Source organism: Choloepus didactylus, chromosome 10, assembly GCF_015220235.1.
Source record: "Choloepus didactylus isolate mChoDid1 chromosome 10, mChoDid1.pri, whole genome shotgun sequence".
Classification (NCBI taxonomy): Eukaryota; Metazoa; Chordata; class Mammalia; order Pilosa; family Megalonychidae; genus Choloepus; species Choloepus didactylus.
The window spans coordinates 84,077,360-84,092,245 of record NC_051316.1 but is presented as its reverse complement, the minus strand read 5'-3'; the positions used below and the strand labels follow the sequence as shown (position 1 = coordinate 84,092,245).

Genomic DNA, 14,886 nt, shown 5'->3' with positions numbered 1-14,886 from the left:
AAATAGATTTGTTTCTTCTAGCGGAGTGGTATCTTCTATCTTTGCTGGGTTTGGGGAATAGGTTTAGAGAGTTGGGCTTAGAGGAAGGAAGGAGTCAGTTCAGTTCATAGTGTCCCAGGGCCTAGAGAGAGACTGACAGTAGCACTGTACACCTACCCCCTTCCCAGGTTCATTGCTCCTGCTCAGATGTCCTATTTTTAAAATACTTTATTTTTTTTTTTCCATAATACTGTCATTACAAAAAAATACAAAAAACTACTATAAAAACATTCAGGGGCTTGTCAAAGTGATAAAACCTAGAGACCCCACCCAAGGACCTGGCTCAACCAGTCTTTCCCCCAGCTCCTTCGTTATTTGACCTTTACACAACTGTGGGGATGGAGTGGGGTTACACAGGCGTAAAAGGGCCATAAATTCCCCACACAGCCTCCAAGAAGGGTAAGAAATAAGTAGCTTCACATACCACAAAAAAAGGAAACTGGAAGTTTGGGGGTGGCGAGGCCCTGAGTTCAGAGATGTGGGGAGAAATCTGTGACCCTGAATCTCTTGCTGGGGAATAGCTGCCACCTGCCCCCAAAGCCTTTTCCCTTCCTGATGAAGGCTGGAAGAGAGACACTGCTCCCCACCCCTTAGCCTTTAGATAGCAGGCTTCTCTTCCCTTCCCTGTACCTTGCACACACCTGAGAGCAGTAGGGAGGTCAGAACTTCCCACTCTGTGGGGTGTAGGCAGTGGAGCTTTCAGGAAGACCACAGAGAGCCATGTTCCCCTCCCTGTCCCAAAGGAAAAGTGCTTTGTGCTCAACGGGCCCTGTTTACTAGTGACTGACCTTCCCTTCCTATTTCAACCCAGAGAGGGCACAGACGGCTCTAGGTGAGTGGCTCAAGTGCATGGATTATGTGTGGGAACCTTGGCTCTCTGAGTGTTGGACGCTGTGGACCTGGGGGTGGTGATGGTGGTAAAGCAGTATTCTTTCTACCCTCTTCCTCCCCTCAACAGGAGGAGGCCAAAGGGAAGGGAGAGGAAAGGTGTAAGCAAAGCTGAGAGGGGGTAGAGGACATGCTATTTACAGGCAGGGACAAGGAATCTCTATATCTTCAAGTAGCACGCAGGTCACTCCAGCTGCTGGAGTGGGAACTGGATTCAAAGCTAGTGACATGAAAATTAACCCCTGGCCTGGGCTAGTTCTCCCCACCTCCTCCCGCCACCCCAAGGCAGCCCAGCTCTGAAGAGGGTCAGGGACAGGAACATTTTCCTGAAAACCAGTGGCTTTTTTTTTTTTTTTTGCATTTTAGAAAAAGTTGCCAGTGTCCAGTGGACATTGAGCTGTGTGCACACTGAGTGGGGGTGAATGTGGGGGTATTGCTGTGGTAGACTCTGGGACAGAGGAGCAGAGCCTAGGAACAGGGTAGGTGCTGTTTAAGGATCTGTCGGGTCTGTGGTGTTAATCTGTCTGGGAAGCGAACTTTGAACTCGACAATGAGGTCTCCCCGCTGGGTGGGCACCTTGGGGAAGGGAAGCCCCTCCCCACGGAGTCTCTTCACGGTGCCTGGCTTGATGACATCATTGCAAGGTAAAGGGATCACTCGGCCATCGATGGTGGGAATGTTCACGGTGCAGCCACACAGCGCCTGGGGACAATGAGCAAAGAGTGATGAAAAGGTGGAGAAGGAAGGGAGGAAAAGATTGAAGTGGGTAAAGGATGATCCAGCTGGTGGGAAGGAATTGGAATGTCCCTCTCATCCCCCCAATACACACACACAGACACAGACACACACACACACACACACATCCTGACCCAGGCCCCACCTCTTTGAGGCTGATCAGGGCACTGTAGAGCACATTGGTGCCATCTCGGCGGAAGTGCGCATGGGGCTTGTCTTTGAGCACGAAGACAATGTCGGCAGGGATGTTGTCGGGTGTGGCATCACCCTCTTTGGGGAAGGTGATCTTGGTGCCTTCTTTCCAGCCCCGCTTAATGACAATGTGGAGGATCTTGTCCTCCGTGCGCACAGTTCGCCCATCAGGGTTGAGTCGCCGCCTCGTGATCTTCATGCGCTTGGTGGACCCGTGATAGATCTCCTCCAGGGACACTCGCAGCTCATGCACCACAGGTGGATCCTGCACTTTGCGCCGAGGGTACAGTGGTTCTGGGGCTCGCCTTGGACCCCTGCTCAGCCCATTGAAGCCAAAGCGGCCAAAGGCACCAAATGGGTCCTCATCTTCATCCACATCCATGTCATCTGGGTCAAAACCACTGAAGGGCCGAGTGGAACGGCTGCTGGCAAAGAAGATATCGAAGGGGTTGGAGCCACCAAAGAAGGAGGCAAAGGTGGCATGGGGGTCCCCATGAAAGGTGTAGTGAAAGGAACCGCTGGAGCCACCCGATGTACCACCGCCAGTCTTCAGGCCTGGAGGGGAGGAGAGATTAGAGGCAATGGGGCTCATCCTGGCCCCACCACAGGCTCCTCACCCAGCCCTCCAGCTCCCAGTTCACAGGCCTAGAGAAACAACCTTTAACTCCCACAGAGAGGGCCCGGCTAACAGAGGAAGCAAAGTTTCTGGCAAGATTAATTTCCATTAATTATATATTTAATAATAATGTACATCTTGAGGTTCAAAGTGGCTGAGCTACCCAACAGGTGGAAATCCAAGACTAGAGGACTTAGAGGATGTGACTTCCAGTCCTGTAATCTTTCCCATAGCCCAAAGACTTCTCACAAAGCACTGAGTGACAGCCTGGGGTCACATTACAAGCCATTCCTGGCTCCCAAATCTTTGCTTATGTTTGGAGACACACAGGCCAAGAGGCAATCAGACAGGATTTTACCATATAGGGGGCTGTCCCAAATGAGATGGGGACAGGCCAGGAGGGAAGCCTATCCTCACTGCTTCTACCACTGTTTCCTCTTTTCCTGACTCCTGCCCAAAAGGGAAATCAGGAGGCCCCCCACCCCAATCAAGGAAGCTCATTTGCCAAATAATGGAGATGAGGAACTTTTTTTCTAGAAAAAGTTTTCAAATGCTTTGTTCCCATACTCAGGGCTCACAGTATTATACAACTTGAGAGGGTTCATTCACACATTGTACAGACAGAAACTACATGGAGAAGGGGCTTCCTGGAGTTATACAATGCTAAGCCCTATACTCCACACCTGATGTCAGGGCAACCAAAATGCTTAATGGGCTGGCACATTGGGGGTGGTGACCCTAGAGGCCAACTGTTCTCTCTCTCGAGTCAGATTCTGTCTAAGGGGCCCAGATGCCTAGATGGAGCCTTCACTGGGGGGAAGAGGAGTGATGAGAATGGTGGGGGGTGTGGGAAGGACTGTGGGAGGGGATTAACACTGAGAACTGATCCAGAATATGTTGGCTTAAAGGCTAGGGGAGGGGCTTTTGTCTTTGAAGCCTTTCGTCTAGTATGTCATTTGGCCCTGAAAGCCTGAGCCTAAATCAGCCTCTTATTTCCCGGGACAATAAGAGCAGGTTTGAGTTTCATTAGAGAGGCCAAGTGTCAGCAGTTGAGGGACTTGTAGCAGCTGCCTCCTCACTCCTCCCCCAAGACTAAGGGTCTGTTCCTTCCTTCTACTGGGGGGCCTGGGGAAGGGGCTGATTATCAGGCAACTTCAGAGCTCAGTGAGAGAGGGAGGTTGGACTGACAATGACAGGAGGGGGTAATTTTTCTCTGTAGGGATTCCTGCTCTACCAATTACCCATCTCCCCTTCACCCCACCTCCCATTCAAGCTGGGAACAACTTGTCCTCAGCCAGGGCTGCGACAGAATCTGTGTGCACAACTGTTCTGGCTGACTGTTGGGGAGGGGGCAGGGTGAACAGAAATGTCAACATTTCCAAGGTTGCTTCTCACTCCCCAGACTGTGCTGCATCCTCAGGGGCCCTCCTGGGATGGGACCTGCAGGAGAAACTGATGGCTGGCTGCAGGGCCTACAACTAAGCTTTGCCCTTCCCTTATTTGCCCTTCACTTAGGCTTGATCATGCAGGTAGGTGAAGTTTTGGGGCAGGTCTCCCAGCTCCTACCTTCTTCCTAAACAAAGGTGGAGTGGAGGAATGAGTGCAATTCCTAGACAGGGCACATGGTGGCATGGTGTCTGCACTGCTTTCCTCTTCCTGCCCCACCTGCTCTCACCCCAGAGAGAAACGTTTTAGCTGGGAGGATACCGGGATTCCAGCAGATGCCTGGTGAATCTGGGATTTGGCAAGTCTCGGAGGTGAGCAGGGAAGGAAGGAAGGAACTAGCAGCATGGAGAATAAGAAGAGGGGGTTGGAAGGCCGGGGGATAAGGGCAGAGGGACGTGGAGTACAAAGCAAGGGGGAGGAGAGGAAAAAGAACATTTTTTGAGTACTTACTTTGTATCAGATATAGCGCATATCAGTAACCCAGTTAATTTTGAGGAAAAGGGTGGGGAGGGTGAGTAGGAGGAGAATGTGAAAGAAAGGTGGTTGCCATTGGGGAGGAAGGGCAGTTCCTCTAAGGAAGGAGAGTCCTAAGCTGTGAGGATGTCTCTTAATATAGCCTGACAGGTGCCTGTAGCTGGCGGGTGGCAGGCAGCCCTGAGGGGCAGGCCCAGAATTAGCAGCTACATCATGCCCGTGGGATGAGCTGGGAGGGGCCACCCTCTCAGAGGCTTTATTTGGGCCTTTCCTGCTCCTGGACGTGGCCATGAGCTACCTCCAGGGAGGGGGTAAGATGCCAGCAGCAGTTCCCCTTCCCCCCTTGGGTCCCTGCCACTTCCTCTGGGAGGTGAAGCTCCACTTTTCTTCTGCCAGCCTGATGGGGGCAGGGAGGGAGGCCACAATCTCTGTAGCTCAAACCTCTGGTGGTGAATTCCAAGGCTGCTTATGGGCCAAACTTTTATGCTGATGAATCTAAATGCTTTGTCCTCAGAGAGCCACACTCCCTTTCCCCAACCTTCCCCATCAGCCAATGAAGCAGCAGGGACTTCAGGCAGGACTAATAAGGCTGGGAGGGAATGGAGGGAGGGGTAAGGCCTCTGGCTTCAGCTCCTAATCTTCAGACCTCTCCAAGGCCTGAACTTGAAGAGGGAGAAGGGCAGAGAGAGGTGGGGAGAAGTACAGTTAGACAAGGCTGGATAGTGGTCTTGAAAGGTGGTCTTTCTCTTTTCTGGGTGTCAGTGCTGGGAACCCTTGCCTTCCTCACCCCCTCCTCAGCCTTTAATTCCTTGCCATGAGAACTGGTTCAGCCAGGGGCCCAGCCAAGGACAGGGGTCCAGCATCAAGCTGCAGCACTGCCCTCTTACCTTCCTCCCCGTATTGGTCATACAGGCCCCGTTTCTTAGGGTCACTCAGCACATCATAGGCCTCTGCAATCTCCTTAAACTTCTCCTCGGCGTTGGGTTCTTTGTTCTTGTCTGGGTGGTACTTCAAGGCCATTTTCCGATAAGCTCTCTTGATCTCATCCTCATTGGCTCCCGAAGGGATCCCAAGAATCTTGTAATAATCCTTTCCCATCACAGCCACTGGACCAGCACTGGTGTCCTTGTTTCTGAAAGAAATCCAGGGCCAGGCCCTGATGCCCCTGTTCCTTCTGCTCCAGCCCTGCTCCTGATGATCCTGCAAACCCTAAATGACTCACTGTATGACCTTCAGCAAGTCATACCTGTTCTCTGGGCCTCTGCCTCCCCAGCTATAAAATGAAAGGTTTGGACCAGATGATCTCTTATAGCTCTGACATTCTAGGATTATGTGATTCCTTTCTCAGCTCCTGGGTTTCCCCAGCAGGACACTGGAGATTCTTGGGGCTAGGCTGAGGCTCAGGTCCTTGGGTCAGACTGAGGACCTCTGAAAGGCCCTGCTGGGTGAGGCAGCAACTATGGACTGACAGATCCACACTTAGAAGCTGGCAAAGATCAGTGTACTGGGTGAGGTCACCCAAGCATCAGGGTCTCCTACGCCATGCCTCAGGCATGGTGCCCAGGTAGAGGGCAGCTGGGGCAGATCCTGTCAGCTCAGCCAGGCTGAGTCTGGGTGTGGGTGTCTGGAATTCTCTCTGCCTTTGGGGACCCCAGGCCTCTCTGCCCCCACCTCCCCCAGCCTATGCTAAGCCTCACGTGTGACTCAGATCAGAGGATGACTCACAGTCTTTGGAAACTGGTGCTTCCAACTCCCTCATTAGCTGTGTGTGTGTGTGTGTGTGTATGTGTGACACTAACTCCCTCATTAGCTGTGTGTGTGTGTGTGTGTGACACTGTCCTTCCCCCAACCAGGGCAGCAGTTCCCTTTACACATCTCCCAATGTCTACACACAAAACTGTGCAAAGACATGTCTCTGCTACCTAAGCACCAGTGTTAGTGAACAAAAAGCTTCCCAGGGGTAGGGACTTTTTAATCCTAGTTGTTAGGAGACAATTGGGCACTAACCACCATTTCCTTAATACCTTCCCTACCAGTTCCTCCCTCTCACCTGCCCCAGGGGTTCAGGATCTGGCCCAGTGCCAGGCCTATACTCCTCTGATGGTCCCTTCCAGGCTGGATTCAAGGGTATTTGTTATATGAGACGGAAACATGGGGCTCTAATTCTTCTATTCTAACGCTCCTCCCCCATGTGTCTGTGGTGGATATGAAGGGAAGGAGACTTTCCTCTAGCTGGAACTATTTGGGTGGGTTGCCAGAAATCATTCTCCAGCCCTTCTGAGATTTGGCCAACCCCTGACAAAGCCAGGAGAACCAGTGTCTTTCTAGCAATATCCTGGTTTGGCAGCCACAGCTGAGGCCTTTCTGCCTCTGACTGTTTCACAGCAATGAGGTGTATGGGAGTGCCCAGGAAGGAGACAGGGCTGTAACTGAGTACGGGGGAGGCCTCCAAGGCCGCAGGTAGGCAGGGACAATGGCCCTAGCTCCTGCCCCCACAGGGCCTGCTGCAGGTGGCTGGGTTGACTCATGGTTCTGGGAGTCACCTCACTCTGACGAAGAGAAGCCTCCATAAAGGCGGATACTCCCCCTTCTGTCCCTACCAGCATGTCACGCCTGTTGGGGGAGGCTGGGGTTGGGGGAGGCATAGCAAAAAGAGCACCTGGGGGAGGGCAGCCATTTTCGGAAGCAGCAGTAAAAGCTGTCTGAGAGAGAGCTGGGGGTGGTCTGCCATTCTCTGCCGCAGCCCACATCTTCGTTCCCCTGGGACTGGGAAGGAACCCTTGGTGCACCAAGGGGATGCCCCAGAGAACTATAGCGGCTTCCAGACAAAGGGCAAGTAGAATGGCTCACCACTCCACCCACTCTTCTCTTGTTGTCCCTGCATTACCTCTTCACCCGGCCAGCTTCCTTGCTGGCACCCACCTGCTAGTTGCTCTAGACTCCATAATTCTCTTGCCTCCACAGACACAGGGCAAGCTCTTTCAGGAACTGCCTACTTTTCCTCCTTATACTTTCTTCCATCCCTCCCCATCCCCCCCTTACCCACAAGCTCCGTGTTGAAATGACAAAGAAGCCCCATGGCATGGCACTGCCTTTGATGGAGAAAGAATGAAGAGGATGTTAATGTAGAGGCAGGAATGAGAAATGGGGAGAAATGGCAAGGATGACTGGTTGAGGTCTATGGAGGGGAGAGGGTTGATATAGAAGATGAGGTTCTGATGGAGTGGGGTTAGGAACGGCAAATGAAAATGGGTGAGGTGGAAAATGGGTGGTGAGAGGTTTGAAAGGGAGAGACAGAATGTTCAAATATTGGAAAAGATGTTTGTGGAAAATGGGTGACCTAAGGGTTTGAGATATGTGGAGATTAATGATAAGGGGTACAATTCATTCAAATGTAAGGATGAGGGAGAAGGGGGTTCTTGAATGTAATGGGGATGAGATGAGGATGAGATGGAGGGAGCAGGTAGGCAATGGAGGGAGATGGCTGATGTGGAGAAGTTGGCTTGGAGTGGGTATGAGTGCCCTTCTCCGGAGGGACTTACCGAAACTTTACAAACCCATTCAGCGTCCACGCTCGAAGTTTTAAGGGCTCCAGCTGAATTTTAAACATCAAGCTGGCTAAGAAGTCTTCTCCCCAGAAGTGTGGGAAGCTCCGGAAAGCTCCTCGGGCCTGGAGTGGGGATGCTGCTGGGGGTGGGCAGGAGAGCACTGTGCGCTTAAACATGCCCAGCCAAGCCCCTCACCTCTGATCGCTCCACTGGAGCCTTCTTGGAATGCTGCCGCTCTGGAAGCCACCTTCTCAGATTCTCAGAGGCATTTGCCCATCAAGGCCTGTCTAGTATAGTAGGAGCCAGACCAGATCCCCAGGTGTGAAGAGTGAAGGGACAGGATGCAGCAGCCACCTGCTCAGGTGCAGCAATGTCTGGCTGACAGTGACCGTGAGTGGCTGTTTGCAGTGTGCCAGTGCGGTTGGTAGTGCCAGTGTGTGCTTGTGAGTGGCAGCGTGTGTACCTGAAACAGGTGTGATTGTCTGTGAGGGCCTGAGAGGCAGTGAGCTCCTCTCTCCTCTCTCTGGGGAGGACCCGACCCCAATCCCCAAGAACCTACTCAATGAAGTCACTGACGGGGAGTCTCCTCCCTCGCAAATGGGTGGGGAGAGGCGGGGCCGAGCAGAGCTTGGCCGGGACAAAAGGCGCGGGGAGAACCAGAGGGAAGGGGAGGGGGCTCGGGCGGGAGACGGTGGTCGGTGATGTCACCCGCGCTGGCTGGCTGGGCCGGCTCAGAAACGCCTCCACCCCGCGGAACCCAATGCGACCCGACCCTCCCCGGGCTCAGACAGCTCCGCCGCGGGAGCCAAGCCTGGGTCGCGAACAACGCGCACCTCGCAGACCCCGAGCCCCCGCACCCCACCCCCACCCCCGGCAGAAGAGCCGATGGGCCTTCAGTGTCCCAACCCCCACGACACCCGGATCCCCGGCTTCGTGCCGTCCCTGTTCCAGGGACCCCCGAGTCGTGACTCGGCGTCCTCACCGGTGAGGAGCTGCGGGCACCGCCGCGGTCCGTCAGACAGCCGCTGCCCCCTCCCCCGGCTCCGGCTCCGCCGCCTCCACTCGGGACAGGAGTTGCCTGCCCGCCGGCCACCGACAGCGGGAAGGGGAACCCGCCCCCACTGCTCCACCTCCGCGCCGCCCATTGCGTCGTCTGCCCGTCACTCAAGTCAGCCTCTGCTGTGATTGGACAGCTTTCCACGAGTGGCTCTGTGATAGCCGCCCATACTCCGCCCCTGTCACCCGGCCACACGCGCACCCATTCCAAGCAGTGATTGGTGTGGGTCTGATTGGTGCACTCTGGGATCAATCAACCACACCTCTTCGCCACCTCGTCGTGTCATTGGTGAAAAGGACAGAGGGCGGCAACTCCACTCGCCCTTTGATTTTATTGGTTCGTCTGTGGCGCTTAGACCCGAGCCTGAGGGCAACTATGTTAGTCCAATCTCCGGTTTGAGAAGGTGGGACGTACTGGCCACCGCTCGAATCCCGGGAGAACCTTCTGGAATCCGTGCAACGTCAAAGGCAGCCTTAAAGGAAAACTGCACACACCAGTTGCCGTGACACTAGGCTAGGCATTCTTCCTTTCCTTCATTTAGCAGGGTGGGGAGAGAGAGAGAGAGAGAGCGCTCTAGAAGGTGTAGTCCCTGGACCAGAGTCATAGAGTCACCCTTTTTACCAGTCCTCCATCGAACTCCGAGTTGACCTCAACCTGACCTGATTTAGCTGATTGTCCTGACATGACCCAACAGAATCTCGGGAGACTTTGATAGAAATGCAAATTTTAAATACCCTCTGATCTCTCCTTTGTCAGTACTCTGGTAATTCTCCCAGGCTCATCACCCCCACAATTCCCTTTCTGAATCCCCTTCTCACCTTCCTTATAATTCCTTTACTCTAGCTCCCCCTTCTCAGCAACCTCCACCTCCATTTCGGCTCCCCTATAATCCCTCACCCTACGTCCCCTTTGAGTGCCTGCATTTTCACTCTCCTTTAATAACCACTTCTTGGCCCTATGATCTTCCTTTCTTTAACCCTTCATCTCGGCTCCGCATGACCCCCTTCCCTGACACCCTCAGAATCCCTCATCTCAGCCCTCCCCGCCTCAATTAAATCTCAGCCCTAGTGTCCCCGCTGTTCAGAGCAGGCAGGGCTGCGGGGGCGGTAGCCAGCGGAAGCCGCCGCTTGAGCAGACACCGTGCCTGGCGCCCACGTCACTGTCTCCCAGGCCCATCTGTGCTAGAGGGAGCAAGGGTGGGGAGAGGGTAATCCAGGGGTGAAGGGGGAGGGTATTCGTGGGGGAGTTTGAAGACAAAGGAAAGGCCAAGGCAGGAGTGCTCACTTACCTCTTTTTTTTTTTTTTTTTTTGTCAATTTTCAGAGACTGAAGACCCACAGGTCATACAAACTGGGTAGACCTGGAAACTGAGGCTTGGAAAGCATTAGCACCTAGACCACCGAACAGAGTAGAGAGGGGTCCAGAGGTCTGGGATCAGGTCTGCATAGTTTCCACTGCCCACCTTCTTTCCAGCACTCACTACAGGTATCCCAGGTGTGACAGTGTGTGAGCTGTGAAGGGAGGAAGGGAATTGGGGTGAGAGGAGCATGGAGAGGAGTAGGGTGAGGAGAAGAGGAGGGGAGGAGAGACGGGTATGGGGTGAAGAAGGAGGTGGAATGGGGGATGAGGAGGGAAGGGGAGAGAAAGACTTGAGTCGGGGAGGAGGAGCAGAAAGAAGGGGAGATGACGTGGGAAGTGAGGAGGGAGGTAAAATGGGGGTTGAGGGAAAGGGAGGTGGGATGGGGGCAAGGAATGGTAGGGAGGGGAGAGAGGGTGAGCAGGAAGAGGAGGGAATAGGGAGAGGAGATGATGATGGGATGGGATAGTGCGATATGGAGATATGGGCAAGGTAGAACAAGGGGGATACACATTTGGGGCCCAGAACTCATACTGGTTCCTCGGATATGGGGCTCTTAATCCCTCACCCCCAGACTTGTGGGGGCCTGGGCAGTGGGTGGTTTTGCTTCTTCCTATTCTAGTTCTGTCTCTTCTGCCTCCTCCAGTCCTGCCTGTGCCAATACGGAGGCAAAGAGTTTAGTCACCAGCCCTTCCCTGGCCTCTGCTAATGCTAAAGTGTAGGCTTGGACCTTTGGGGGAACAGGGCTGTGCCTTCAGGTGTTGGTGGTGTGGGCTCCGTTGTCTGGCTGGTTCATTATCTCTTCCCACTGCCCTGGACATCAGGTGTGTGCCAGCAGAACCAGGGAGCACAGTGCAGCAGAGAGGGTAGGAAGGCAGGCCCTGGAGTCATGCTGTTGACCTTGCAGGGTATCTTGCCACATCTGTGCCTCATTTTTCTTCTTTGTAAAATGGGCATAAGACAACAGCAGTATCTAACTTCATAGGGTGGTGAGGGTTAATTAAGGTAACACAAATAATAAACTTAGTTAATGCCCAACAAGTGTTAACCATGACTGTGTATGTTCATAGATATCTGGCTGTGTGAGTTCATCTGTATGTGTGTGAGTCTGATCGTGAGTTATTTGTACTGTTGTATCTGTACAGCATTTGTGAGTGAGAGTGTATCTGTATAATTTTTGTGTGTGGAAGTGTGTCTGATTCTGTTATTTGCTGTAGGAATGTGATTTTGTGTGTCAGTTTACATGTGTGATTAAATGACTATGTCAGCCTAGGTCTACATGACAGAGTGGATGAAAGTGTGTGGCTGTTGACAAGTTGACACTGTCTGCTGGTATATACATGCATCAGTGATCATGTCAGTTCCAAACACCCCTGCTCACCCTCCCTCCTCAAGGAGACGTCATAACCCGAGTTGTCCTTCATTTCCTCACCCTGAGAGAACCAGAACCCGTGGGAAGGGGTGAGAGTGGGTGCCAGTGAGGAGGTGTTCAGACAGGAGCACATGTTCCCTCCTAGACAGTATGGGAGGGGGAGCATCCTATCCTGCACACATCCTGAAGGCTCCAGAGGAAGTGCTCCCTCCTCCCTTAGCCTGTTCTGAGTTCCCTCTCTTGTCACCATGGCAGCAGTTGCCAGGGGCTCCCATGGTTGCTAAGATCTGGGTGTGGGAGGCTGCCAAGCCTTGTTGCCAGTAGAAACAGAGAATCCTGGGGGGAAGAATGACCACCCCCAAAGCTGTCAGCTATCTGCAGCGGTGGAGCTGACCCTTAGGCCTCTCCTCCCCCTGAATTGCACCCATCTATGATTTGTATGTGGTAGTACTAAAGTTGGGGGGGCGGGGGTGTGTGCAGTTCTAACCAGAAGCTGGAACCAGAATGCTGGGATTCCACCTTCTGAGAAGAAAGGTGGCCCTAGCCTGCCCATTACCATTTTTAAAGTTAGGTGGTACTTAAAAATTAGCAACTACTTCATTCTGTCCCCCATCCCTCATACCTCTGCCCTGGACAAAATCCCTCCTTGGGTTCTCCATATGCTGGGTGCACATTATCTGATTGTTTCACCAGGTGTGGAAATGCTACATTGATCCATTACCATGGGTGCAGACTGACTCCTTTCTGTGGTCAGACTCTTTGCATCTCATTTGGATACATACTTCATGCTGACACCTGAGCCCAGATTTTAGTCTGACAGTGAGTCCCAACTTTGGCCTCAGACTGGGACACTGACCCTGGTCATAGTCCTGGATCAGACAGTTCCCCAAAACCAGGCTCAGCCTAAGCCCTACTCCTACAAATGGATGAGCCCTAATCTTGAAACCAGATACTTGAATTCATCCACAGATTTGGTTCTGATGCTATACATTGACCAAGCATTGATCAGGGATCTAACTCCTTGGGTAGTCTTCCAGTCTCTCCTTGCATGTTCCGAACCTACCCTGACCAATACCATAGGCTTCAAAGGGGTTATTTTCTTACCTTGGGTGAGAGGACAGTACTATAGATAACCGGCAGGGGGCGTGCAACATCAGGTTCTAGAGTAGACGCTTTCAAAAGCAGACCTGTGAAGGGGATCTTTTCTTTCAGGTTGGGACCCAGAGCTGATGGCACAGCAGTTGGTTCAGGAGGTAGAACTAAATAAATTAAAGTTCCCATCCCAGTGATGCCAAAACTTTGGGGTTTGTGGATTCTTGAAGTCACGGATCAAGTCATGATTGTCTCCCTCCAGCCCAGCCTGGCTAAGGGCACACATCAGACGGTCCTTAATTTTTTACTAGCATCACAGATCCAGAGGAACTGGACACCTAGTAAGGTATCCACCCCCAACCCAACATTTCTGTTACATGGTTCTACAGCTTCACTACCTTTCCTGGTGTCCAGTTATCTTTTGTCCTATTGAGCAGAAATCTGTCTCCCCGTGGTGCCCAGCTTTGGTCTTAGCTCTGACCTTGGGATGACATTGACCTCATCTGCCCCATTCTTTATGTCTGCTCCTCTTCAGGATGAACAGCTCTCATGCCTTCATTGGTTCCTCCTTTGCCTTGTTTGATTCCAGCCACTACCATCATGTTTCCCTGGACGGGTTTCAGCTTGTGGCCTGGATCTGATTAGCTTTCTCTAGGAGTGCCAGTGCAGTATACAAATGAGCCGGCCTGTTTCCCTTCTCTGACTCCATGTAGTCTCAGAGTACGTCAGTTGTTTTTTGATGGTCACCTCATACTGTTTGCCCATACCGAGTTAAAGACCATAAGCTTCCTTCCTGAGATGCTAAATCACATTTGCCCATTTGTACCTGTCATGATTTTGAAAGGGATGTTATATTTATTTTAAAAAAACAAGATACTTGAAATAAATTTAAAATATTTTTGGAAATGCCTCTTAGTTTTCTGGCAATCCTCAGGATTGTAAATCTGCATTTGATGTTTCCTTAAAGGTGGGGCAAAGAGGGACTGAAAGCGCTCAGATCTTAGCTGCCTTGGCTGTGACTTCAGCACTGTGGACAGAAGCCATTGGAGGTACCCCCAGCTGTGCTTGGGACTGTGGGAGGGTGGAAGATAACACTTGCATTCTTTAGATGGGGCCAGAAATCCTTGCTGTTCATCCGGTGCCTCACACTATATAAAGTTCTTTCCTTTTACTAAATTTATTCTGTCCTCACTGAACTACCAGCCCAGGAGGCAGACAGAACAGGGACTGTTTTCAAGATTTTTACAGATAAGAAAACAGATTCAGCAAGGTTAAATCCCAAGCAACCCCTGGAAGAGGGTGGGGTGGGAGAGAGAAAACTAATTACTTCACGATTAGCAAATTTAGAAGACATGGTTTCCATTTGGGCAATGAGTTTCCCTAGGGATAAAGAAGTCACTTCAGCCAAAGCAGGACAGGGTAGGTAGAAGTTTGTATGGAATTGAGGCTCCAGCCAGCCCTGGGTGCAAGTGGTGGTTGGCAGGACAGAACAGTTCTGAGAGGGGTCCAAAGTTCCAGCCAGGACTGCCAGACTGAGGATGGGGAAGCCTTGCTCATCATGATTTCACAGAGGCCCAGCCTTCATTCCACAGAGGCTTGGCTTCTCTGAGCCTGAGGACAAGGAGAAAGAACCTGTATGAGGTCACTAAGTGGTTCCTGAACCCAATGAACCTCAGGAGGAGAAGTGTGGGAGCCCTGTGAGTGAAGGGGTGAGTTATGCAGGCTGAAAGAAGTCCTGAGACATGACCACAGGCCTGGTTACCTGTGTATGTCCATTCCCAGGAGTGGAGAAGAGAGGTGCTGGACCACATGGCAGTGGTTCCCTTTGAGGTATAGTTTGACCAGCAGCCTACTAAAGTGGTTAAGAACATGGACTTTGAAGCCAGACTACCTGGTTTCCCCACTCCCTAGCTATGTGATTGTGTGACCTTGAGAAACTTACTCAGCCTCTCTGTTCCTCACTTTTCTCATCTGTAATACAAATCTCATAGGGTTGTTTTGAAGATTAATTAGATGAATTACTGTATGCAAACTACTTAGAACTGCCCAGTGCATATAAGTGCTAAACAAA

At 52.0% G+C, this 14,886-nt stretch overlaps 1 protein-coding gene and 1 long non-coding RNA gene across 5 annotated transcripts; one reads left to right on the top strand and one right to left on the bottom strand.

The window, feature by feature from the left end:
• Positions 1-1,268: 1,268 nt before the first annotated feature.
• Positions 1,269-9,051, bottom strand: DNAJB5 (DnaJ heat shock protein family (Hsp40) member B5). Of its 4 annotated transcripts, none has more exons than XM_037798350.1 (5): positions 8,921-9,028; positions 7,933-8,077; positions 5,278-5,522; positions 1,808-2,409; positions 1,269-1,629 (listed from the first exon to the last, which is right to left on the bottom strand). In XM_037798350.1, the coding sequence occupies exons 2-5, from the start codon at positions 7,998-8,000 to the stop codon at positions 1,396-1,398; spliced, it is 1,149 nt and encodes a 382-aa protein (XP_037654278.1). In that variant the 5' UTR covers positions 8,001-8,077; positions 8,921-9,028; the 3' UTR covers positions 1,269-1,395. The 4 variants fall into 4 exon arrangements, with proteins under 4 accessions (XP_037654278.1, XP_037654277.1, XP_037654279.1 ...); XM_037798349.1 differs by having other exon boundaries at positions 7,933-8,074; positions 8,921-9,003; XM_037798351.1 differs by lacking the exon at positions 7,933-8,077 and having other exon boundaries at positions 8,921-9,051.
• LOC119505524 lies at positions 4,177-13,840 on the top strand. Its single transcript, XR_005210753.1, has 3 exons — positions 4,177-4,227; positions 10,318-10,479; positions 13,783-13,840. It is a non-coding gene; the product is annotated as an uncharacterized LOC119505524 (long non-coding RNA).
• Positions 13,841-14,886: the final 1,046 nt, after the last annotated feature.